Here is a 24,577-nt window from a genome sequence, read left to right as displayed (position 1 = left end):
CGCAGTTTCCACCCGCCAAGCAGCGTGGAGCTGCGCGCAGCAGCCAGGCACCGACCCCGCCGTTTGTGGCCCAAGCTGCTCCCTAGCCCACTAGTGCCCCTGTTCACTGCATGTGCATCAAGCTGGGGCCGGCCGGCCCGCCCGCCCGGGCTCCCACCCGCGGTAGCCGGGGCTCGGTCCCGCCGACGCTGGCTCCTTGCAGAGCAGGGGCCGGGTTTTGTCGCTGGGGCTGGCCCGGGCTGAGGCCGGCAGGGGCAGGCTGCCAGCCCCGCTCCGGGGGGGTGGATCCCCACCCGCCGCGAACGGTGTCGCTGCCCTTTGCTCCGGACGGGGAGAAGCGGCTTGGCCCCTGCCTGGCCGCTCCGCCGCCCGCCTCTGCACAGAGACCCGGAGGGCTCGGCGGCTCCCCCGGGCTACAGGCAGCGGGGACGAGGCGGCCGTCGCGCGGGGGCGGGTATTTCCACGGGCGGTGCCGCCCCCCCCCCCCGAGGCAGGAGCCCGCGGGCGGGGCGCGGGGTCCCCAGTGGGAGCGGGCGGCGCTGGCCGCGGCTCGGGGCGCTGTGTCCTTGTGCGGAAATGACACACGGTCCCGTCACGTCACGCGAGAGCGCAGCGCGCGGACCCTCGCACACAAAGAGCGGGGGGGGAACCCGGGCGCCAGCGCTGCCGCCGCTCCCGGCCCCGCCACCACCCCAGGTGAGTGTCCCCGGGCCCGGCCCGCTCCTTGCTGCCCCCGGGCCCCTCCGCCCCGCTCGGGCCCCGGCCGCTTCTCCCCGCCCCCCGGGGCCCTTTGTTGACTGCGCTCGGGACAGGGCGAGAGCGCGATGGCTCGTGGCGCGCGGCGGCCTGGGCGACTCCATCTCCCGAGCGGGGGGGTGTGGGACGGTCACGCCGCCACCCCGCCTTCCCCGGACTTATGGATCCGCCCGGGCGGCGGTCGCACCGGAAGCCGCCGCTGCCGCGCCGCGCGCGCTGGGCTCGTCGTGGGTTTTCACCGCCGCGTGCGCAGGGGGAGCGAACGGGGCTGCCGCTGCCTCCGCCCCGGGGCGGGGTTTCCCCACAGCCCGCCCTGCGGGGCGGCGCGCACGTGGCGGGAGGTGAAGCCCCGAGGAACCGGAGTCCCTCGCGCCGGCAGCTTCCCCCCACCCCTCCCCAACCCATGGGCGCGTGCAGGGAGCCGGTTCCCCAGGCCGGAGACCCGGGGCTGCCCCTGCAGGTACCACCCCGCCCTCCTGCCGGCGCTCGGGGCCAGGCCGGATTCACACCCCGCCCTCCCCTGCGTCCCCCGGTGCCCGCAGCCGGGCCTGGCTCGCCGCCGCCCCAGGCTGCCCCCTCCCTGCTGGGCGCCAGGCCTCCTCCCTGCGTCTCCCGCTGCCGCTGAGCCAACTCGCTCCGGCCGTGCGGCCCCCGACAGCCCGGCTCGGGCTCTGCGCTTTGTCCTGCGCCCTCCCTCGCCCGCGGTGGGGATTCCCGGCTCCAAGGCAGCCTGAGCCCCGCCGGTGAGCCTAGCTGCGCTGCCCACGTCCCTGGGGGTGCCCCAGCGCGGCTCCCTGGGTGGAGGAGGCCCTGCCCCCGTCCGCGCTGCGGGGCACGTGCCGGCGTAACCCCCGCGTGTAGACGCAGGCGGCCGCGATGGAAAGCGTTACCGGCCGTTGTAGGAGCCCCCATCCCAGAGCGATGGTAGCGGGGTCCACAGAAGAATTCTTCCATCGATCTTGCTGCCTCTGCACCAGGGCTAGGGTGCTGTAGATGCGCTCGAGGGTGTGGATTTTTCATACCCCTGAGCCTGGCCACTATGTCAATGTAGAATATTAAGTGTGGACCAGGACCCCTAGTCCAGTGGTTCTCAAAGCCCGTCCGCTGCTTGTTCAGGAAAAGCCCCTGGTGGGGGGGCTGGTTTGTTTACCTGCTGCCCCCGCAGGTTGGGCAGATCACGGCTCCCACCGGCCACGGTTTGCTGCTCCAGGCCAATGGGGGCTGCGGGAAGGGTGGTCAGCATGTCGCTCGGCCCTTGCTGCTTCCCGCTGCCCCCATTGGCTTGGAGTGGCGAACCACGGCCAGTGGGAGCCGTGATCTGCCCAACCTGTGGACGAAGCAGGTAAACAACCGGTCTGACCCGCCAGTGGCTTTCCCTGAACAAGCAGCAGACCGGCTTTGAGAACCACTGACCTAGTCTATCTACCCTCTCCTTCAAATTTTTTCTCAGGACCCATTTTTACGGTAGTGCCTGCAGTAAATTAACCAGCTACATTTAACGGGATCAAGAAGTAGCTGGGGGTTGCTGATAATTATTTGAAAAGGTCAGATTCAGTAAAACACTTAAAATATTTTATTTAATCCCTCTCCATCGTCCTCTGTATGTTTACTGTTTTAAATTGTTCATGTCAAGGTCTGTTTCTCCTCTGTGTGTGGATAGGACCCACCTCATTATTACCAAAATGGCAGTAGTAAATGTAAAATCCATACAAATAATATTTTGTTTCTTTGAGCTGTTTTGCACCGACTAAATTAGGTGCTAACATGCTGACAGTCATGAATGCTACTAGATTTCAAGGACTCAACATGTATATTGATTTATTTAGGTTCTGTATCATTGCTGATAAATACTATGAATGTGTTTTCATAATTAGACCCCTACAAATCGATGGATATCGCTTTATATCTGCAGATCATTTTTGAGGATTGTGGATCAGATGTGTATCTGTGCAGGGCTCTATTTGTAATTGTGCTCTGCAGGGCAAATCTAGTCATCTTCTCAATGACCACTTAGAACTCTTTAGCAATAGAATGGAAACTTCATCCCCTGGAAGAAGCAGAGATCCAGGGACAGTCCCTGAGCTGGTGTAGCTCCATTGAAGCCAACAGTGCTATGTTGACTTAAAGCAACTGATGATCTTGCTCCAGGTCTGTAATATGATGGAAATATGGCTAGAGGATCTGCTACTACATGGATCACACTCTTCTTCTCCTCCACCACCACCCTCCTTGGGGTGAAGAAATAAGGACCAGGGCAGATGATTTATCTTTTTCCCACTCCTCTCCACACATCTACGTAGTGCCTGGCCCAGCTTCTCAGGTTGGACAGTTGACTCTGAATTTGTCTGAGTGAATATGTGCTGACATATGTCTGTTTTGCAATGTGCGATCATATTTTTTTCATGTATTGTATCTATTACACAAGTATCTTGGTTTTAAAAAAATGTAAAACCAAGATTTTTTTAAAGTAGAATAAACTGTCCAGTACAGTGTTGGAAACTTTCTGATGCAACTGGTGCCTTTAACACCTTTGTAACTGCTGTTCCTGCGGTGGTGCTGAACATCATTTGTTCTTGTCTAATTAAACTATGTTGAGCACTGGTCTAGCTGTTTACCCATGTCATTAACAGGTCATTTTGATAGCATAGGCAAGTCCAGTGGGTAAAAAAGAGAACAATTAAATATAGTTTGAAGAAGACACCACAGCTCCTTTTATCAGGGAAGCAGGAATACCGAGGTTCAAGACAGAGATTAAAATAAAATTGGAGACACCTTGTCTAAAAGAATCTTGCTGCTTTTCTCAGAAAAAACACCTAAATGAAAAGCCAAATTGTGATTAGCATGTTGCTGGAAATAAATATGTCTAGCATATTGAGCGCTTGAAGATTTAGTTGTCATTTGACAACATTTTAGGAAGAGGCAATGCAACTTGTGGGGAAAATTTCACTGGTTGAGAGGACCGATTTTTTTTTTTTTAAACTGCATCTGTAGATGTAACTAAAAATAAAAACAATTTGAGAGCATGCCCTATAAGTCCTATTGGCAAGATGCCACTATTAGAGACCATCTTCTGTGGAGCCGTGAGGCTGCCAGTATTCCACCGGACAGCAAACGAGGCTTTAATCTGCAGAAAGTATTGGTACACTTTTTGTCCATGAAGTTAACACTTCGATTTTGTCTTCAGGGGTTTTAAAAACAAAAGGGGTTGTGAGTTAAAGTTTTTATCATGTACTTAATGTTCTAGTATTGGAATAGGTTTGTAATATGCAATATGTTGTCCAAGACATTTAATTTTAAGTAGCACTTTTAGATATTCAAAATAATTAAAAAAAAAAATCCAACATTGGATTATTAACTTCTTGGATTATTAAAAGTGATAGAATGTAAACATTATTTTATTGTACACTTTTATGCAGTCTGCTTACATGCAGTTTGCTCGGCTTTGGCAGTGAAGCTGTACTGGTTTGTTTCACATTTGTTTCAACTTAAAATCTTTTAATTCATTTTTAATAACTTAATAGTAGTTTCAGGTACCAGACCTGCCCTTGAAATCTCTTGCCTTTTAAAGTAATTTCACAGTCATATTTCCCTACATAGGTGGGGATGTTTTTTCCCCCTCCAGAAAGACCAACACAAACTTCAGGGGAAACTGACTATGTACAAAGTGCTGTCAAATGTACAAAGCAAACAAAATAAATATTTTTTTGTTTCCTTCTGGTATAATCATTTTAAGTGTTACTTGTAACACTAGCAGATGAAGACATTTCAGCCAGAAGTGTAATATGCTGACAATAACCCTTTATAGTCAAAAGAAAAGGAGTACTGTGGCTCCTTAGAGACTAACAAATTTATTTGAGCATAAGCTTTCGTGAGCTACAGCTCACTTCATCGGATGCATGTAGCTCGTAAAAGCTTATGCTCAAATAAATTTGTTAGTCTCTAAGGTGCCACAAGTACTCCTGTTCTTTTTTGCGGATACAGACTAACACGGCTGCTACTCTGAAACCTTTGTAGACAATTTCTCATGCTGGATGTCATGCAGAAAATTACAAAGCTGCTTTGCTTTGAGTTTCCAACAGTAGAGGAATGTTTAAATTAAAATATATATAGTCATTAAAATTCAAAAAAATCAGTTCAAAGTAGGTGTTTATTTAAGGCAATATTTAAATATGAAAATGTTTATGGCCAAATTAAGGTTCCACTGAAGTCAACAGCATAAGCTCTGACTATTTTCAATGGAACAAGGACTTAACATTTATGAGGACCAGCTCTTCTGCTAGTGTAACATTTCATAACTCTATTGACTTCCATTGAACCACAACTATTTACAGAAGTTGAGGAACTTGGCCTTTAATGAATAACCCATATGTGAAATTTATCTGCAAGTTAGTCATAACGGTAACTTTAGTTCCTATGTATACCTGCAAAAAGATAGGAGTAAACTAGCAACCTCCTTAAACAGAAGGTAAGATAAAGTATCTTAAGGGAATTACTAATCTTCCAGGAAAGAGAAGTTTTGCATATTAAATGCGTGTTCCGATTCATACGATCTTTGCAGAAAAGCAACAGATTTGGACTAAATATACAGGGTTCTTGTGAATACACAAAAGTTTTCATACAGCTGCAATATAAACATTAACCATCACTGAACATTAATATTTACACAAGATTTTTGGTTTGCTGGTGTTCCAGGTGTCAGTTCTCTAAAATAAATATCTAGTACAGCACTCTTCTTGTGGTGTTCTGATAAAACTGCTATAGGGATAGTGGAGGTAAAGGAGGGAAACACAAATTCTTTAGTATACCAGATCTGTTGAATTTAAGCAGTGGCATCTCCTCAGGCCATCAGCTATTCTAGCCACTAATTAAGCCCCAGTACATTATCTGATCCTTTGAAAAGAGAAAGTTTTCTCCCCTCTTCTTAAAACAAGTAAGGTGGAAAAATTTTTAAAATAATTTTCAAGAATCTTTATTATCACTGAGATATACTGGTACATCCCACCCTTTGATTGAAAAAATAGAGACTCAACTTCTTCACACACAAGTGAAGCTAAAATCAGAGACATAATACTTAGGGCAGCTTTCACTGAAAGGGATAAAGTGGTGTACCACCATGAGGCCATCAGAGGCACAAATCATTCATACAATAAAGTAATATATGAAAGCAGGGGTTTTATATCATGTTTTTACAGTTAATATGGAATTAGGGAAATATGAACTGCTGCAGATATTAGTCAAATGTTTGTGGTATGATCTGCATTGAAGGAAAAATAAGTATGCACTTAACATGCATTTGTGAGCTGAACAATACAGTCAGATGCAAGGATTTTAATTGTCAGTATCAAACCTTTTCTAGACAACTAGAAACATGAAGTCTTGTATATATTAGTATAGATACAGATAATGTTTTTAACTGGCAGAATAAATGATTCTGTGTTTTAATATAATACAAAAATCAGACCCTGTATATGCCTTTTAAACTACGGAACTCTTAAAGAATGAATTTTGAGACAGAACAGTCTTGATCTTGTTTTGGCAGGAAGATGTTCTATGTGACTTTACAGACGGTTGTCGTTACTAGTTTTACAACACGCTCAAATATGTTAGGCACTTTACAGTACAGATAGACCTGGTTACTGCTTTGAAGTGCTTACACATGGGGATAGCAAACAATGGTTAAGGGCTGGAGTGACAAGAGGCAGTATGATCACAGGATTATTCAGGTTAGGCTTGTACATCCTGGTGGGTAAACTGAATATATATATATATAAATAGTTACTGACTTACATATTAAAGGTGTCATGATGAAGTGAGAAGGAAGTGTTTGAGGTAGTGATGTAGCATACATATAGAAGAAGGCATCAAGGCTAGGTCTATAACATCTGTAAGTTCCATGATTCTAAGAATGCATGTAAGCACTTTCTGTCCAGAGGATTATTTTTTCATAAAATGGAAGGTACCTGACAGTGAATATGTCTCCTTGGTTGTAATGCAGTTGATGCTATGGGGCTAAAATACATTCAGAACTTGCTTTGCTGTTGCTTCTCTGTAACGTTTTATGGAAATATCATACCAAACTGTTGAGTGTTTGAGACTTATGTTTATTTCTGACATTTTTCATAGAATGGACATCTTAATAGCTTGTCTCTTGGACCACTTCTGTTCTTGATTGCATAGTTTCTCTTTTAACATTATAGGGGAGCAAATAGCAAAGCAAATTCTGAATGTATTTTTAGCCCCATAGCATCAACTGCATTACACCAAGGAGACATGTTTTCATATGGGAGAGTAACATTAAGAAGGTACTTAGTGCATATTTAACTTATTTTAACGCAGTTTAGTAGCTGGAACAAGGAGACCCAGTGCCATATGACCAGACCATTTTCTGTGGACAAGTGCTTCACAGACCAGTTTGAAAAGTACTGATTCATTTCATATCATATCCGTGTTTAAGATGCAAGAATTTTTTTCCCCGAGACAAATGGATAAAACTATTTAAACAACTATAGACTATCTCAATCAGAAGAATGGAAACTTTTTTTTTAACTTGTGTGTCTAAGTCTTTTCAGAAATCTGAAAATTTTGAAGTATGTCTTAGTCTTGAAGACTGAAATCGCAAGCTTAGGAAAAAGGAACGTTTGTCTCTTCGTATGTGAACGCCTACACAAACAGTGGCATCTCACAGGAACAATGGAAAGCAGTGTACATACTTTACATGATGCCACCTTCACCAACGCATAGTGCCAAGAGAAGCGTTATGTTAGTCGTAAAAGTGTGGGCACGTGCTATAACGTCAGTAAAATGTTTAGTTGTTTATGAGTTAAACATTAATTACATTAAAGTAAATGCTGCATATTGTTTTCAAAGAGAAGGTTCTGATGCAGGTATTAGGAAATCCTTTTCAATGACTTATTGCTTACATCCTGGGGATGGAGTCCACTGTCAAATGGTGAGACTGCTCTGCCTCTTTGTCCTTGAACATTGAATCCATCTGAATATTGCACCTCTTCGAGTTTCTCTTTGGATGGATAACTTGAGCTAGGGACCCCAATAGAAACAAACCCGCAGATGCCTTTAATAAAGGGCACTTTTGGGTGCAAATCTGAGGAAAGATCAAGAGTAAGTATACTTGCTTCATTTTCAGCATGCAAACCCACGATCACAGTTGTAAGAACTGATTGCCTTTCTGAATAATTTTCTTTATGCTAATAGTGGGTTCTTTGGGTAACACTGTGTTAGTATTTCTATTATAGGCCTATTTTTTAGACATTTATCAATAAAAATTCTCCAGAATGAAACTTTGCACGCAGCGTATAAACCCAGGAATAAACGTTTTTTAACCAAGAACAAACATTTACAATGCCTGAACCAAGTTATTGTTTTAAATGTGTTCTAACAAGCAAAAACCCTAAAAATTGAAGGTTACCAGTTTCAGTTGTTTTTTTGTTTGTTTTGTGTAACTCAAAATGGCTAGGTAATTATAAATTAAATGTAACAAGCAATTTCAGCTAAATTCTGATACCACTGAAGTCTATTGCAAAACTCCTGTTGATCTCAGTAGCAGCAGGATTTGGCCATTAGTGTAGAGTATGGTTTTCTTGAGGTGGGTATTTGGTATGCGAAATGGCTATTGTCTATCATGCTCCCAAACCCAGTTTCCTGGGAAACGAGAACACAAGCTGCAGCTCTGATCCTTTTCCCAGCAAGATACTGTAGCTAAGGGTGGATGGCCCTGAGTTCCCATCTCTGGTAGTCATGGCTACAAACCCAAATTCCCAGGCCACATTACATAAGTACTTCAGTACTAGTATTTTCTGCCCTGCATCTGTTTATTCTTCTCTAGAACTAGTTACTCTTTTAGAGACAAAAGGGTGAGGGAGAGAGATTTAATTTTATATTGAAACGAAGGATCAGGCAACATTTCAGCCCCTTCATACACTCAGTGCAATGAGAATCAATAACCAGGAACTCACTTACCTTCTCAGATGGATTTCTCAATTTGATTAAAAAGAAAAGGAGTACTTGTGGCATCTTAGAGATTAACAAATTTATTAGAGCATAAGCTTTCGTGAGCTACAGCTCACTTCATCGGATGCTTATGCTCTAATAAATTTGTTAGTCTCTAAGGTGCCACAAGTACTCCTTTTCTTTTTACGGATATAGACTAACATGGCTGCTACTCTGAAACCTGTCAATTTGATTACTTGTTGCACCATTTTTTCCTTTTTTCTGTTGTTTTCTGTCTTTTTCCCTAGCCCATTTCCCTCTGGCTAGCGCTGGTCCAGGATTCTTCTCAAAAAGAGGCTTTGCAACTACATACCCTCTTTCCATATTCCCAACTCCAACTATGATTCTCAAACCCTCACGTACCTCTTGCTTCCAACCCACTTGTCTCCAAGTGTTCTGCCTGTTGTTTGAACAGTAGTGACAGAAGAAAAATATCATTCCATGTGTATCACCCTACAGAAGGAGGTTGCACGCTGATTTTGTTTTCTTTCTCTTTTTTCTTTATATATATTTATATTCGTCAATTCTTTTCTGTCTCTGTTCTGTGTTTGCCGTCTTTCTCAGTCAGCATGATCCCTGACAGTGCTGCCCCAAGAAGCTGCCTGAAAAACCTAGGAAATCTGAGACTTCCTATATAGCATGTGATTGTTGTAAGGATGTCTGCGTGGTTGCTTACTTGGGCCTTCCAAAAAATAAAAAATTTTCAGCAACTACACTCCGCTGTCATCTTATTCCTTGCCCCTCCCACATTTTTGGCACTGTGCCGTGTCTTCCCAAAGCTGTGCGTTCTACAATAAAATGAAATGTAATAGTCACTGGGGGGCCTGGAAGTTTAATGTTGTATATGGGATATCAAGGCAAGTTCAATTCAATTTAACTTTCTCCTAGAGCACAAGCCACAGCGCTGTCCTTTCAGGATTTTGCAGAAAGGATTGTACAGCCCTTGCCTAAACTCATAAATTGCACTAGTTGAATGAAAATCCATTTTAGAATAGATTTAGTTAAATCAGCACAAACCCTGGGGCGGTACAATTTTAAATTGGTTTAATAATTGGCATAAGCCATTTATAAACCAATTTAAGTGTCTCCTCACAGATGATTTGCACCAGTTTAACTAAAGTGATGTAAAAAAACCTCATTTTAGTTAAACTGGCATAACTTGTATGTAGGCAAGTTAAGAGTCAAAACCAGGTTCATTGAATTTAAACACCAGGGGGCGGGGGGAGAAATATGCTGAGTAAAAGGGCCAAAGCAGAGTGCTCCCCTCCAAGGACCCCCTATTAAGGCCTTGTATAGGGAGTGTGCTGAGGACAGGAGGGGTCCTGGAATAGTTCAGAATAAAGAGAGCACAAAGGGGACTTAAAGGCACTTTAGCCCACCCTCCCTCACCATGGGCTGTGAGTTCTGTGTTGTGTCTGTTAGTCATATGTACAAAATCTCACATTGAATGTATTAATTATATTTACTATTAATAGCTACCAGCTGCTAACAAAGAGAAAGCATGCAGTTACACAGTATTCAAATGTTTGTATGCAAACATGCAATGCAAAGCATTTTAATAGTACTTGTGATTCTTTTAAAATCATTTTGTATACAACTATTAGATAATAAGACTACAATTGCAATTCTTTGTATATAGTCTTTCAAAATGTCTTTTGTTTTATAAGGAATATTCATGGGACATAAATGTGTGTGTGTGTGTGCATGTGTGTGAGTGTGTGTTTAACTAGAAAATCTCTGGTTATGGATGACTTGGGCAATATTGACCCATTCAGAGCTTGACCAGGGGAAGGGTATGATTTGGTGAAAGAAGTCTATTTGGAAAATCCATGTAGTTATGAAAGTTTTTATGTATTTCAAATAAGTTTTTTTGGGGCCAAGCGAGCCTATGAGGCTAGACATGTATCTGGATAATATGAACTATGTATGGCTCATTTAAAAGGTATCCAATTGTGGTTGCCACTGTTGGTGAATGTGTACTTCTAAATGGCTAGTGAGAGCTGGGTGAGGGTGCTTGCTTTGTCTATCCTCACTGGAGTCTGAAGCCTTCTTTTTTGAGACATGTCCAGAATTTGGAGTTTATAACAAATGACCTGTGATCTTAGGTTTAGGAAAATTGAAAAATGTAGCTTAGTGATAATGTGATAATTTTGGCATGAGAAGTAATATTAAATCATTTTAAGACAGTTGAAATGTTTTGTTTTTCCTTTTAAAAAGCATTCTGATGTTGTTTGGAGGCCACCAGTTAACAATTATAAAAATACTTGTTACTGTAAATCTATAGGTTGCTGGTTTTTCAATATCACAATCCACATCAAAATAGCCGTTTTTTAATAGAAATATATTCAGACAACCTTGGCATATTATAGAATCATAGGGAAGGGACAGCAAGGGTCATTGAGTCTAACCCTTAGTTATAAAATAGTTTGTGTTGCATTTTTCAGCTGTGCTGAACACTGGAAATTGACCTGCAATGAAACTTGTTGGACACCTTTAGGCCTCCAAAGTTTTTTGGCTCTTATAACTGGTGCCCACTTAATACAGTGTGACCAAAAAAACCCATTCAGAGAACTTTCATTTGTGCACTTCCAAGACACTTCTACTTATACAGAAAGTTAAAAGAACTGAACTAAGGTTCTTCAAATTAGAAAAAATCTTCAGTGTTAAATCATCTTACTTTTCTGGCCGTCTCAGGTTGTTTTCTGTTCAGTGTACACTGTGGGGCAGATCTGCAGGTGTCCAGGAAACACACAAGAAAAGTGGCTGCCTGCTATAATGTGAATAAAAATGGAGCAAATAGGAAATTGCCCAAGGACTGTTAATATTGTCCAAGGATAGCAAATAGTTGTAGATAGCAGGTTTTTGACTTTTTTTTAACGAAAGGCTGAAAACGCAACCCATGCCCTGTGTCTAGAAAACTACTGGTGATGTCTTTTTATCTTTTTTCTTTAGAGGGCTAGAAGATGAACTCAGCTGAATTCAATGATGATGACGAAGGTAAAATGCTATATCTTGTTTATTTTCTGGTCAGATTAAAAAATACTAGTTGTATGAAGACTTTGCTTTATCACAATGCATTCTTCATCTAAATATACAAAGATTATAACAATGACTGAAAAGTTAGCTGCTAAAACATCCTATTATTATTTTTGTTGCCCATCATCCTTCTCCCTCCCCCAAACTCCTGCCTACTTTACTACCTGCCTACTCACCTGATATGTATTGTCTTTAAGTCTGTAAGCTCTTTGGGGCACGAACTATCATTTACTATATGTTTGTACAGTTCCTACCACAATGGTGCCCCGACTTGGGGGCTTGAGGCTTCAAGGTGTTGCTATTATATAATGATAAATAATAATGACACTATTCAAAAGGCAGTTTCAGAAAAACAAACAAAGCATATTGTTGTAAGGGTATCATGAATTTCTGGAGGAAGTGCTTGATTGTTCTAAACCTTCTCTCTTTCTAGTTAAAATTATAAAAAATAATCTTGTGAAAGTAGAAACAGAAAATGAAGATGAAGCACTAGACTGCTCCGTGACATCCAGATCTCCTGAGAAACACTCACTGGATGGCTTAGTTACTTGCCTACACGATTCCAACAAACGGAAACAGATCTCACTTGGTTGTGATGGTTCAGGGAGCCAGCAAGAGGTTTTGCCCAGTGTGAAGAAAAGACGCTTTATTCAAGAGGTGATTTTTCTACATGTAGCTATGCATGATGTACTGTTCAGATTTTTTGGGCCAAATTTACTGCTGGTATAAGCAGAGCACAACTCTTTTAAATCAACTCACACCAGCAATTAATTTGTTTATAGTCAGACATGATTATAATCTTTGCCCAGTTTACCTATACTACTTATCTGGATATTTTTTAATGATGTAAGCAGTATCCCATTTTACAGCATAAATTCCACCATTAATTGTTTTTATCTGAAGCAATTATTTGTTTCTAATAATCTTATAAACATGGAATTCTCAAACTGGTTTGGATTAACTGGGTCTGACAGTGATCATAGACCCCCTCTCATGTCCCTAGAGTAAAGATTTTGTTAGTGTTTTCATTAGAAATTTAGGCCACAGTTCTGCAATCAGATCCCTATGGGTTAACCCAGTTGCCAGACCAGGGTTGTAATTTTTCCAGATTATGTACAGTGGGACAGATTCTGATCTCAGTGAAATTTCACCACTCCAACTCTATAAGTTATTTGAAGTTGATAGTTGCCTTGGATTTACTATGGGGCCAGAACCTAACCCAATAATTGTCGTGAAAATTTATTCTCAACTGACTCTAATGATGAATCAGCATGTTTAGAATAAATAACCAACCACAATCTTAGTCTGAAGTTCTAACAGAACCTTTGAGAGGCTAACTTTTTTTAATACTAATGTTTTTAGTTGTGTGCCTCTCTCTACTTTCCAATTCTGGCGGTGACCAAAAGTCAAGTTGTTAAAAACTTTGAGTAAGTCAGTGGCCTGAGCCACTTTTGAAAATGAGCCTTAAAACTTGCAATGCTGAATGGAGCAAAGCCTAAATACTTTTCAAAATCTGGGCCTGTGGTCCTAAAATATAATATGAAAGATTATTCCACAAAAGCAAAATACTGCATTTCATAAAAGGTCAGCAACAGTATGTAATACAGTAGCTTCCTATGGCAGTGTAGGCAGCATGGTATTATGTGCTTGTAGCGCAAATAGAACAATCTGCCTTGTAATTTTTTTGGTAGTACAGTAAACTGATAATCTTTTTAACTGTGTATAGCAGTGGTCCCCAACCTTTCTTGTGGGAATAGCATACTGCTATTCCAAGAAGACTGTGGCGGGCGCCGGACACCCCACTGCCGAAAAGCGGCAGCGGGAAGAAGCGTTGCCGCTGAAATGCCGCCAAGAAACGGCAACGCTTCTCGGCGGCATTTCAGTGGCGGGGAGTACTGCGGGCGCACAAAAATGCCCCGGCGGGCACCGCATTGGGGACCCCTGCTTATAGCATTATCTGAAGTACATACACACATCTGTGCTTAAAGTCCCGGGTCCTTATGGATAATACAAAAGAATGTTCCACAATAGATTATTCTGACGTTTCACCAAAAATAGTCCATGTGTGCTTCAGATAATGCTATACCCAGCTGGCAATATAATCTGTACAGATTATTACAGGAGGCAAGGAGAATGTTCTGAAGGCAGAACAAGGTATCCCAGATTAACAGAAAATGCTTAAATCTAGTCCCAGATGTGGCACTAGCTGTTAGCTGAACATTGACCGTGTGTTTCTGAAATGCAGATCTGCAAATTCCTCCCACAACCAGATCCAAACATCGTGAGCTGCATTAGTGAAAGGGCAGAAGTTCTGCTGCCCTTACAACATACAGAGATCTGCCATAATTCTCAGCGTAAGCACTTCTTTTCTTCCAGAGGGCCCCATCCAACCGCAAGAATGTTAACTTTTATGTGTTCATTTTAAAAGGGCAATAAGGCCCTTTAGATGATGGCTCCGTGCTGATTAATACACTTCCCTCGTACTGCCTTGTTCCTGCCTCTTCACTTGAGCTGAGCATTAATCAGGACTACCCTCAAATTGTCATGTTTTATTGCTTCATTGGACCTACACACACACAAAAAAAACTATGGTGAAACCTGAAAAGGACTAACAAATGATTTGCTTATCATAATGAGCCTTCTAACAAAGATGGAGCCAAATTGTGCTCTTTGTATATGAGGATAATTTGGGGCAGTATCTGAAGACATGAGGTTACCAGATAAGAGCAAGTTTCACTGTATGTTCAAATCTCTCTATAATGCTTTTTTTTTTTTTTTAATCTGAAAAGCCAGAGATCCCTGTTCTTAATTCTGTCTGTTGTGCTTAGGTATTACTGAATCTTATAACAGATGCTTTATTTACGCCACATCTTCCCACATAACAAGGGCACTTCTCTGAAAAATGACGTTTTGGTGTTGCTCCATGTTTATCATGTCTCATTTAGTCCATCTCAAATGTGCTTTGTTTACAAGTAAAACTGGAGGGGAAAGTTTCTAATGGCTATTCCTGCAGAATCAACTGGGATCTGAAAATCAAGCTTCTCAACCTTATTACTGCTGATAGGATTCTGCACTCTAAATTGAACCCATTAACGCCCTCACTTATCACCTGTGCAACCTCATGGTCTTCAGTATGCTCATAAACTTGTCTTCAGTGGGGTTACACTTATGTAAATGGGCAAGTTATGGTACAGCAGTTGGAATTTAGTTTATTCTGGTGATGATGCATGAGCTAGAATAGAACCCAGCTTGATCTCCCCTACATGTTTGGGCTCTGCATTGCTTATAGGACTAAAAAGTAGTGTTAAGTTATTTTTGTCACGAGGGTAAGCAGATATGAGTGTGAATACACATAGGAAGCAGATTAGCTGAGTAAGAAGGTGCTGCCATTTTTTTTTTTACAGTGTTTTTCAGAGAAGATCCACAGTATAGGGGCCTGATCCTAGGATGGGACTTTCAGTTGCTTATCAGCCCATAATATGAATTTCATTGCTTTTTAATATTTGAATACAAGTTCTTTATTTTGTGTCTCATTAATATTCTGCATAGCAGGCTGGGGAAAAAATTCAATATGGTCAGATTCAAACTGTGTGTGTGTTCTCACATGTTTGAGTTCTGTGTATTGTAATTTTTTGTTGTTGCTTACCTACTTAATTTTCTCTGAGTTATTCACAATATCCATGTACTTGCAAAAATAAATAAATGATGAGCTAAATATTTACAGTGAATAAATGAAAACATTTGCTTCAGAACTCAAACAATGAGGAACAGTTAGGAAATGCAGTGCTTAAAAATAATTTACAGCGTGAATTCTTAAAGAGTTCACAACTAGCTGGTTTAGAACCGAGGAACTCAATGAATATAAATGTTTCTGCCTTTCAGAAACAGATCATTCTTTCATTTTTAAAAGACCTTTTCACTAATTGTATTGGGATTTTTTAAGTTGGGTTGGTATCATAGAGTTGTCCCTGAATTGGACCGCTGGGCGTAATTACTTGCATACGTTTTTCAGAGCTAAGGGAGAAAAAATTAAACACACCTGTGTCAAGGCTGTTGGACCAGTGTCCTCATTAGCTGGTAATAGGGAGAGTAATGAAACATTAAAATACAGTTGTGGGGAGTAGTGAGATTGTGGCTAGCTCACAGGATTAGGAGTCAGAAAACCTGAATTCTGTTCTTGGCTCTGTTACGGATTTACTGCCACTCAACCTCTCTGCCACCCAAGTTCCTCAGACACTAAATGGGAGGTAATGATATCATTTAAAGCTCTCTCGGTAAAAATGCAAAGTATTATAATTGTATAGTTATCCCATAGCAGAGGTCATGAACAAAGAAATAAAATAATACTTTCCCTGTAAACATGTTTGGTGATTGTTTTCCTTCAATACATTTATTAACTTGATTTATATAGCACAGTTGGGTTCATTGACGAAAATTAGGCAGTGCATATTTATTTAGTGACGCCTACCTGTGGAACACAAATTTGTAGCTATTATTTTAAAGCAAACTGTCTTACTAATACGACGTTTGTTGATTCGTAGGGCCTCATTTCAAACATGAAGAACCGAGATATTGGGTCACCCACTCAGGTAAACGTAGAGCAGCCTAACAAGAACAAGAATCCCAATATAACGTGGCTGTGTGAAGAAGAACCCTTCAATGACGTGACTACTCCATCCTATAAGAAACCTCTGTATGGCATCTCACACAAAATTACAGAGAAGAAGAGCATACCAGGGGCAGAGCAGTTTTCTTATGAGCTGTTTGAAAAGGTCAATCCAAGCAGCCCCTCCCATCTGCGGAGTTTGAGCGATCAACGCAAAAGGGATTCTGCTGCTACCATCACTGTTACAGCTTCCACTGCAGATTCTGATCCCAACATATATTCTTTGATACAGAAAATGTTTTACACCCTCAACACCCTGAATTCCAATATGACTCAGCTTCACAGCAAGGTTGACCTGTTGTCTCTTGAGGTCAGCAGAATTAAAAAGCATGTCAGCCCAACAGAGTCTGTAGCAGAGTTCAGACCTCCCCCAGAGTACCAGCTGACCGCTGCGGAACTCAAACAGATCATGGATCAGAGCACCTCAGGTGGAGATTTGGCTTGCCGGTTACTAGTGCAGCTTTTCCCAGAGCTCTTCAGCGATGATGAGTTCAACAGGAGCTGCAGCACGTGTGGCTTCCTTAACAAAAAGAAACTTGAATCGCTTCACCTGCAGCTTATCCGAAACTATGTGGAAGTTTGTTATCCTTCTGTGAAGAACAATGCTGTGTGGCAGGTGGAGTGTTTGCCCCAAGTTAATGACTTTTTCAGTAGATTTTGGGCACAAAGAGAAATGGAAAATAGTCAGCAAAGTGTGCAGTCATCCAGTTTTTATGAGGCTGAGCAGGTAGAGTCCTCTCATTTCATTGAGGATAAAGAGCAGGAAGAAGCTTTGTCTCTGGACAGGGATAATGCCACCACCTCAGATTATGTTCTGGATGCTCAGGATCTCAATGAATTTTTAGATGAAGCTTCATCCCCTGGGGAATTTTCTGTGTTTTTGTTACACAGATTGTTTCCTGAGCTCTTCGATCACAGGAACCTGGCTGAAAGATATAACTGCTATGGAGATTCTGGGAAGCAAGAGCTGGATCCTCATCGACTTCAGATAATTCGAAGGTACACAGAAATTTACTTTCCTGATGTGCAAGAAGAGGAGGCATGGTTGCAGCAGTGTGCCCAGCGAATAAATGATGAGCTTGAAAGTATGTATATGGATGGGAGTGAGTGTGAACAGATGAGAGACGACTGCTATGATTCTTCTAGTTTGCCTGATGATGTGTCTATCATAAAAGTGGAAGACAGCTTTGAATATGAAAGGCCAGGAAGAAGGTCAAAAAAGATTTGGCTTGTGCCCATAGACTTTGATAAACTTGACATTCCCCCTCCCGATTTTGATGTTCCTATCCCAGATTACCTGTTGAACAAGGAACAAATTAAAAATATATATGAAAGCAGTCTGTCCATAGGAAACTTCGCATCTCGATTGCTTGTTCACTTATTCCCTGAACTGTTTACTCATGAAAATCTAAGGAAGCAATACAACTGTAGCGGATCACTAGGCAAGAAACAACTTGATCCAACCAGGATTAAATTAATTCGACACTATGTGCAAATATTGTACCCAAGAGCAAAGAACGATAGAGTATGGACATTGGAATTTGTTGGGAAGCTTGATGAGAGATGTCGACGCAGGGATACCGAACAGAGGCGCACATACCAACAGCAGCGGAAAGTTCATGTGCCAGGACCTGAGAGGAGAGAATTTCTTACCTATGCAATAAACCCAGAAAGATTCAGAGAAGAGTTCGAAGGGCCACCACTGCCGCCAGAAAGAAGCAGCAAAGATTTTTGCAAGATACCACTTGATGAACTTGTTGTTCCTTCTCCAGACTTCCCTGTGCCTTCTCTGTACATGCTATCTGATAAAGAGGTAAGAGAGATAGTTCAGCAGAGTCTTTCTGTGGGAAACTTTGCTGCCAGGCTTCTAGTAAGACTCTTTCCAGAGCTCTTTACTCCAGAGAATCTTAGACTGCAATATAACCATTCAGGTGCTTGTAACAAGAAGCAACTTGATCCCACCAGACTCAGATTGATCCGTCATTACGTTGAAGCAGTTTACCCCGTGGAGAAAATGGAAGAAGTGTGGCATTATGAATGTATACCAAGCATTGATGAAAGATGCCGACGTCCCAACAGGAAAAAGTGTGATATACTGAAAAAAGCCAAGAAAGCGAAAAAGTGACAGGCTCTCTAAATTCTTCAGACTTTGACCACTAAATTATTTGGGAAGAGCATATTTTGTTCTAGACTGGGAGCCTGATCTTACTATGGAATCTAAGGACGATCAGCCCCTAGGAATATTGGGCGCTAAGATTGTTACTTTTTAATACGTGTGTTGCACACACAAGGGCACTGCAACAGTGGGCAGTGGTTTACTACATTTGTACGTGATAAAGACCATAAATGATCAGTGATGAAGTCACTAATGACTCATTAAGAGCATGACTTTTGCTGGTGCAAATACATGTATTAAGTGTATTAGTCCTCTCCCCACTTTTGCATCTTCCATTTTTATCACTTTTTTAATAATAAAAAACCTTTTTAAAAATCATTGTGCTCTTCAGGGGCAGTTTTGCATTAAACCCTTTTAAACATCAAGGTTAAATAATTTGGAATCTGAATTATTTTTTAACGTGCAAATTTTGTTTTTGAAAGTACCATGTTCATTGAGAACAATTGAAACATCTGACTTGGTTACTACAGTAATTACAGCTATCCCTTTGTTTTGTTCTTGATGATAATGAAAACAACACAAGGTCAATACTGGGTCAAATGTAATTTCCTTTTTAACTGTTACCCATGTATTATTTCCTTTGCTATAAGAACTAAGACTTGATTAGACACAATGTGTTTTTACACTTAGACCGTAGACCTGATCCTTCACCCTTACTCATGTACGTTATTACATTGTCTTCAGTATGACTACTGGGAACTGCTTCAGTGAATAGGGTTACAAAACAGAATCAAGTCCTTTACCAGCAGACTGTGTTGCTATTGCTTGTTAGTCTCTCTTTAGAAAAAGTACTTGAAACAAGGAATGTAGAAAAACATTTAAGTCCTTATTCTTCATCAGAATTATGATTCCAAAGTTTCCAGTATTAAATCAAATATGTAATAAGTAAAAGGTAAATACAAAGATTTGATTCTGTGGTAGAGTTGAATGCTGCAGGGTCCCCACCTGTTAGCAGTGGTGATAGGGTGTGTTTGTGTGAATACAGCACAACCTGGAGTCTCTGAATGTCATAGGGATATTGAAAATTCCTTTGATTATCCAAACTGATTTAGTGTAATTAATAGCTATCTGGAAGTGTAATCTTGTATGATTAACTTAGGTTCAGATGATCAAGATTGCATTGTTAATATTATCAGTTATAAAGAAGAACATCCTAACTCCATTGTGACTTCACAGTTTGTGATCTGTCCTTGGAGAGTGCTACATTAAAATCAGAAACTGATTTTCCTCTCAGTTACGTAGCAGTAAAGCAGGATGTCCGTTGATGTCAACAGTGTGAGAGAATCAAGCCTTCCATTAGATTTAGTCATGGCAGTGATCATTTAACACTGACCATCCCTTGAACATCTTGAGATTTGTTGAGGTTTTCTGTGGTCCTCTTGTTATTTACTTAGATGGGTCATAGTATCACATTTCAGTTAAGCCCCAGTGTAAATTTTTATTTTAGCAATTATATTAAACTACAAAATACTTGATTTTTTACTTTATTTAATTTTAGAATTTACTGTTCTCAGAATCATGTTGACCCCTTCCTTTTAAAAAAAAAAATATTTTTTTTCTAATGGCAAGAATTAGCAAAGTTATTTTACAGTGTTAAAGCAGTAGTAAGTCACAGTAGATAGAAGTATTCACTCATTTTTCCCTATGTGCTAGCAACATCCTAAAAGAATGTATGATGAGAGTCATGATTGCCCTGAATAATCTAATACTGTTTAAATTCACTTAAATGTTTCCTGTTGGCATAATAGCAGACCATGTGCAAAATGGAAATCAGCACAAATATGGCTATTAATAAAATGAGAACATTTTACCAAAGATAATGAACTTATACCACAGTCTCTGCAGCCTATCTTTCATTTTAGTACATATTTTTAGCAAACTGAATTTCAGAAATGCAAGGTTTTTTATAATTATATGCTACCTAGAACCTCTTTGTGAACTATTATACATGCATTTTTATGGACTATATAAAATGTCATGAAAATGGTAAAAGTCTTTTAATTTAGAGTGGAAAATGGCTAGCATTTATTCTGCATCCCAAAAGGTAAGGAATGTTATATGCAGATTTTCTTTATAGTTTATTTATCTTAATGTCACATTTGTTTCAACAATAAAGTATGTCAAATCCCGTTGAGGACTTAAACATATCTTAAACTTGCACATGGTTGGTAAAGAGATTATGTGAACGTACAGAATTTTCTACCTAACAACATACAATTTTAAGATATGTTGACATTTTTAATGAGTTTTGACATTCATTTGGTACAAATGAATCTGTTTATATGACACACTGATCAATATATGAGGGGTTTTATTTTTAAAAAATTACATTATCAAAAGTGAACATGTAATAGCTCAACAGAAATGGTCTTTTTCTCAACTTCTAGTCAAATTACTGTAGTCTGCTTATATATTATACATCCTTCTGATTTGATTGTCTTGTTGGATTGCCCACAATCTTTTTAAAATTGACAAGAAGTTTGACATTCTTTTGAAAGGCCATTTGATATAAAGGCAATATACACATGAAAAGTGACGGTTAGTTTGCAAAAGAAATTCCTTGAGGTGCATTTGGAAGTGAATTCATCCAATTGGTTACGTAATGAAATGTATATATTGTTACAAAAGAAATGCTGGCTCATGATTGGCTATGAACAGACATAAACTGTAAGTTTCTATTATTTAACTTTTCTAAGGTCTGTTACTAAGATCTGGAGTAACATTAACCAGTCAGACTGAATACACAAGTGAGGGCATCTTGATTAGCTGCAACTGCTCTAATGTCATCTCCCGTTTAGAATATTATTTTAAAAGGACAAACACTTACTGATTTCAAACTTAGGTTATCCGGAGAGATTTCCAGATATTAAATGAAAACATTCAGAACATATGTAACCATACACACACTGACTTCTTATTAGCTATACATTGTTTTACTTCAGTAAATCCTGTTGAGATGAATGTCAAAAGTCTAAATATCTGCTTATTATAACTTTAATATAACACTTTTGGTAAGTATTGAACAACTCTCTCCTACAGTGATTCTCAAGGAAACAGCATAGTATTCAATGACTATATTTTCCAGTGTGACTGTCAGAATTTTTCCAACAGAAAAAGGGTCTGCAAGCCTGCTATGAAATTAATGTAAAATTTTTTTTTATTTTTTTTTGGTGTCTCACCAATTTCACACAAATGAAACACTTAACTAAGGAACTGTGCAAGGGTTTAAAATATATGTATTCTTTTCTGAAATTTGAAGGGGAAAATGAAACTACTGCTTAGAAGTTCTTGCAGTTATCCAGGGAATCTGGCAACTGTATTAGCAGGGAAATGCAAATAGCATGTTTTTGAGAGGGAAAAATACTTCCTATTTGAAAGGATTATATTTGATTACTATTAAGAGTAAGATGTAGCCCTGAGCATTTTGTCATAATTTTGTGTTATTATGAATAAAAAAGTGCTTTCTCATCTTAGGAACAATGTTCAGAAGCAGTTCTATTTTTCTATCTTCAAGTTAAGATAGTTTGTACATCAATTTTATTTCTGAACGCATTTCTTTTAAATTCAGCCATATCTTGTTTTACTATTGTGTAATATTTTTGTTCCAGTGGTACCCAGAGGCCCCAATCAGGATCAGGGCACTCTATTGCTCAGTACTGTACAAACACATGAAGACATCACTGCACTGAAGATCTTGAAATCTAAGAAAAAAACCTGAGACTAGTTCAAGCTCTGACTTCAAGAGTAACTCACTGAAATACGGGGGATCGCTATTGACACAAATGATGTATTGTTTGGATGCTATAACTTTCTTTTTCCAAGTCAGTTGTTCTCATTGTTACCACTATTCAGTTGGCTGCTAATGCAAGTATAAACTTTTTCCATCCATATCCCAAAGATGCTCTTTCTTAAAAAGTATGTTTTGGGTGCTTTTACTGCAAATCTGAATCCTGTTTTTGCTCCCTCCCTAACTCCATGCTCCCACGTGATTATCATCCATTCCTGGGAATCTTTTCTTCATGTTGGGCACTACTGCCTGTCCATGGACACTGATTCTACAGACACATTTCAGTTGTGAATCAGCTGTCTACTGTCTCTCTTACCTTGGCACATAAGGTGTGCTTTCATTACCTAGCCACAGCAAATCTGAGGAGAGAACTTCAAGATCTGCCCTACAGTGCTTTCATAAACTTCATTTTGTTTCTCTCACCCCATGAGACCCATTCAAATAAACCTATCATTATTAGTGAGTCTTCTTAATTTCTTATTAAAACAAATTATTCTAATAGTAAAATGTTAGTCATTACGTTTGTCCATGGGTTATACAACTCCTATTCTGAGTACCTGTCAGTAAGCATATAATTAGTTCCTTCTCCCTACAGAGAGCTGTCCCAAATGCAAATAATCTGTAACTAAAAAAGATCAAGTTCCCTCATTCTCCAAGAATTTGATTTTTCTAGCTTTATTTCACCTGCTTGCCAGGATGTAGACTCCCACTTCACAATCTTTTCATGCATCTTCCTTATATAGAGCTATATGCTCTCTTCCGAAGGTGTCTTCCTGGTCCTTTGAGACTTGACCTGCTGCTGCATGGACAAAACTTCTACTTGTCCCATTTCCTGCCCTATCACACAATGTGACCATGGTTCATGTAGCAAATTTTCTCCTTTAGTAATCATTCTGAAAGGGAAATCTTCATTGTCATTAGAGAAGCAGAGCTTATAAAAGGGATCCCCAAAAAGTAGAATGGCTGGGGAATGATTTTTTTCCTGTGAAAAATTTTGATAAAACTTAAATTTGTTTTAGTCAAATTTTTTTCTGTGGAAATGTTTAAATTTTAATCTAAAAACCTTTTCAGTTTTCACCAACCAAAACTGAAAAAAATGCAGTTGATCAGGTAAAATGTTTTGGTAGAAATAAAAAAAAAACACCCTTCAAGACATGCCAACATTTTGTTTTTTGGTTGCTGAAAACCACACACAAAAAAACCCAAACATGTTGCCTGCCAAAACCTGAAAACTTGCAAAAATTGACATTTCCTGCAGAAATTTCCCTTACAACACAATAGCCATTTTCTGTTAAACTTGAATGGAAAAATTTCTATGCACAGGTGTTTTATATTGGTCTGGTACAGTAATTTGGTGATTCTGCTGAGCTTCCTTCTCTTTAAGGTGATCAGGGACAATTATTCAAAACTCCCTTTTGTCCTTGCCCTTTCAAAGGAGTGTATCCGTTCATTAACTGAGACTTAATTGGCACAAAAGTGAGAGAGACAAACCCTTCAGGTATCTGTCAGAAGTGGATATGTGACAGCCAGAACAGGGTTATGCCCTGTGTTTAAGTTTTGATCCCCCGAGTGGGATCCAGTGCACTGTCTACTCAAAGAATTTCTTCCTCCTGTTCCCAGTTTTCAGCTTTGCACACAGTTTCAATCTCTTATGTCACTGTTCCAAAGTATCCATTTTAGTTCTAAATTATGCTTTAACAGCTTTTAAGCAAGATTTTAAGAATTATTGATTCTGACTACTACCCAATTTGACACCTTAATAGAGGCCTGATTTCCAAAGGGTGGGGGCTCTGCACTTTCTGAAAATCAGGCCCCCCCATATTACTAATTGCTTTTGAACACCTTAGCCTGTCTCTTATGTCAGTCATGATCCGCATTGCTCATTAGGTTATGCAAAGTAGTTTTGACAGCACATTCTTCCATGTCACAAGTTCTTTGAAAAATCGATGCATCTCATTTTTCATTGTTTTTTATCTTGGACATTTAATTACTGTTTGTGCATCAGGAACACATCCGTCTTCCCTGTTTGGTTGCTTGGGAGTGGAGTTTGCACACTAAGGCCTTGTGTACACTACAGAGTTTTGTTGATGCAAGTTATGCCAACATACAGCCACCGCTGTAATTACTCCATTGTTCCATGTCCCCATTA

The 24,577-nt window shown here is 40.3% G+C and overlaps 1 protein-coding gene and 1 long non-coding RNA gene across 9 annotated transcripts; one reads left to right on the top strand and one right to left on the bottom strand.

The window, feature by feature from the left end:
• Positions 1-315: 315 nt before the first annotated feature.
• On the top strand, positions 316-22,885 carry BEND3 (BEN domain containing 3). 8 transcript variants are annotated; one of them, XM_043510760.1, is made up of 6 exons: positions 876-1,216; positions 2,669-3,076; positions 7,626-7,875; positions 11,716-11,760; positions 12,233-12,456; positions 16,341-22,885. In XM_043510760.1, exons 4-6 carry the CDS (start codon positions 11,727-11,729, stop codon positions 18,588-18,590), a joined length of 2,508 nt encoding a protein of 835 aa, XP_043366695.1. In that variant the 5' UTR covers positions 876-1,216; positions 2,669-3,076; positions 7,626-7,875; positions 11,716-11,726; the 3' UTR covers positions 18,591-22,885. The 8 variants fall into 8 exon arrangements, 7 of the variants coding, with proteins under 7 accessions (XP_038253106.1, XP_038253104.1, XP_038253111.1 ...); XM_043510759.1 differs by lacking the exon at positions 876-1,216 and adding an exon at positions 1,223-2,564; XM_038397178.2 differs by lacking the exons at positions 876-1,216; positions 7,626-7,875 and adding an exon at positions 316-696.
• LOC122459303 lies at positions 9,873-18,256 on the bottom strand. Its single transcript, XR_006279896.1, has 2 exons — positions 18,119-18,256; positions 9,873-17,762 (listed from the first exon to the last, which is right to left on the bottom strand). It is a non-coding gene; the product is annotated as an uncharacterized LOC122459303 (long non-coding RNA).
• Positions 22,886-24,577: the final 1,692 nt, after the last annotated feature.

Source organism: Dermochelys coriacea, chromosome 3, assembly GCF_009764565.3.
Source record: "Dermochelys coriacea isolate rDerCor1 chromosome 3, rDerCor1.pri.v4, whole genome shotgun sequence".
NCBI classification, from domain to species: Eukaryota; Metazoa; Chordata; order Testudines; family Dermochelyidae; genus Dermochelys; species Dermochelys coriacea.
Note: the sequence above shows the minus strand (reverse complement) of the source record. Positions and strands in the feature narration are given on the sequence as shown.

Excerpts from the sequence above, each read along its gene's own strand:
- BEND3 (XM_038397176.2), top strand. The coding sequence starts at position 11,727 with ATGAACTCAGCTGAATTCAATGATGATGACGAAG. Across the intron at positions 11,761-12,232 it reads ATTCAATGATGATGACGAAG|TTAAAATTATAAAAAATAAT; the intron begins GTAAAATGCTAT and ends CTCTCTTTCTAG. Across the intron at positions 12,457-16,340 it reads AAAGACGCTTTATTCAAGAG|GGCCTCATTTCAAACATGAA; the intron begins GTGATTTTTCTA and ends GTTGATTCGTAG.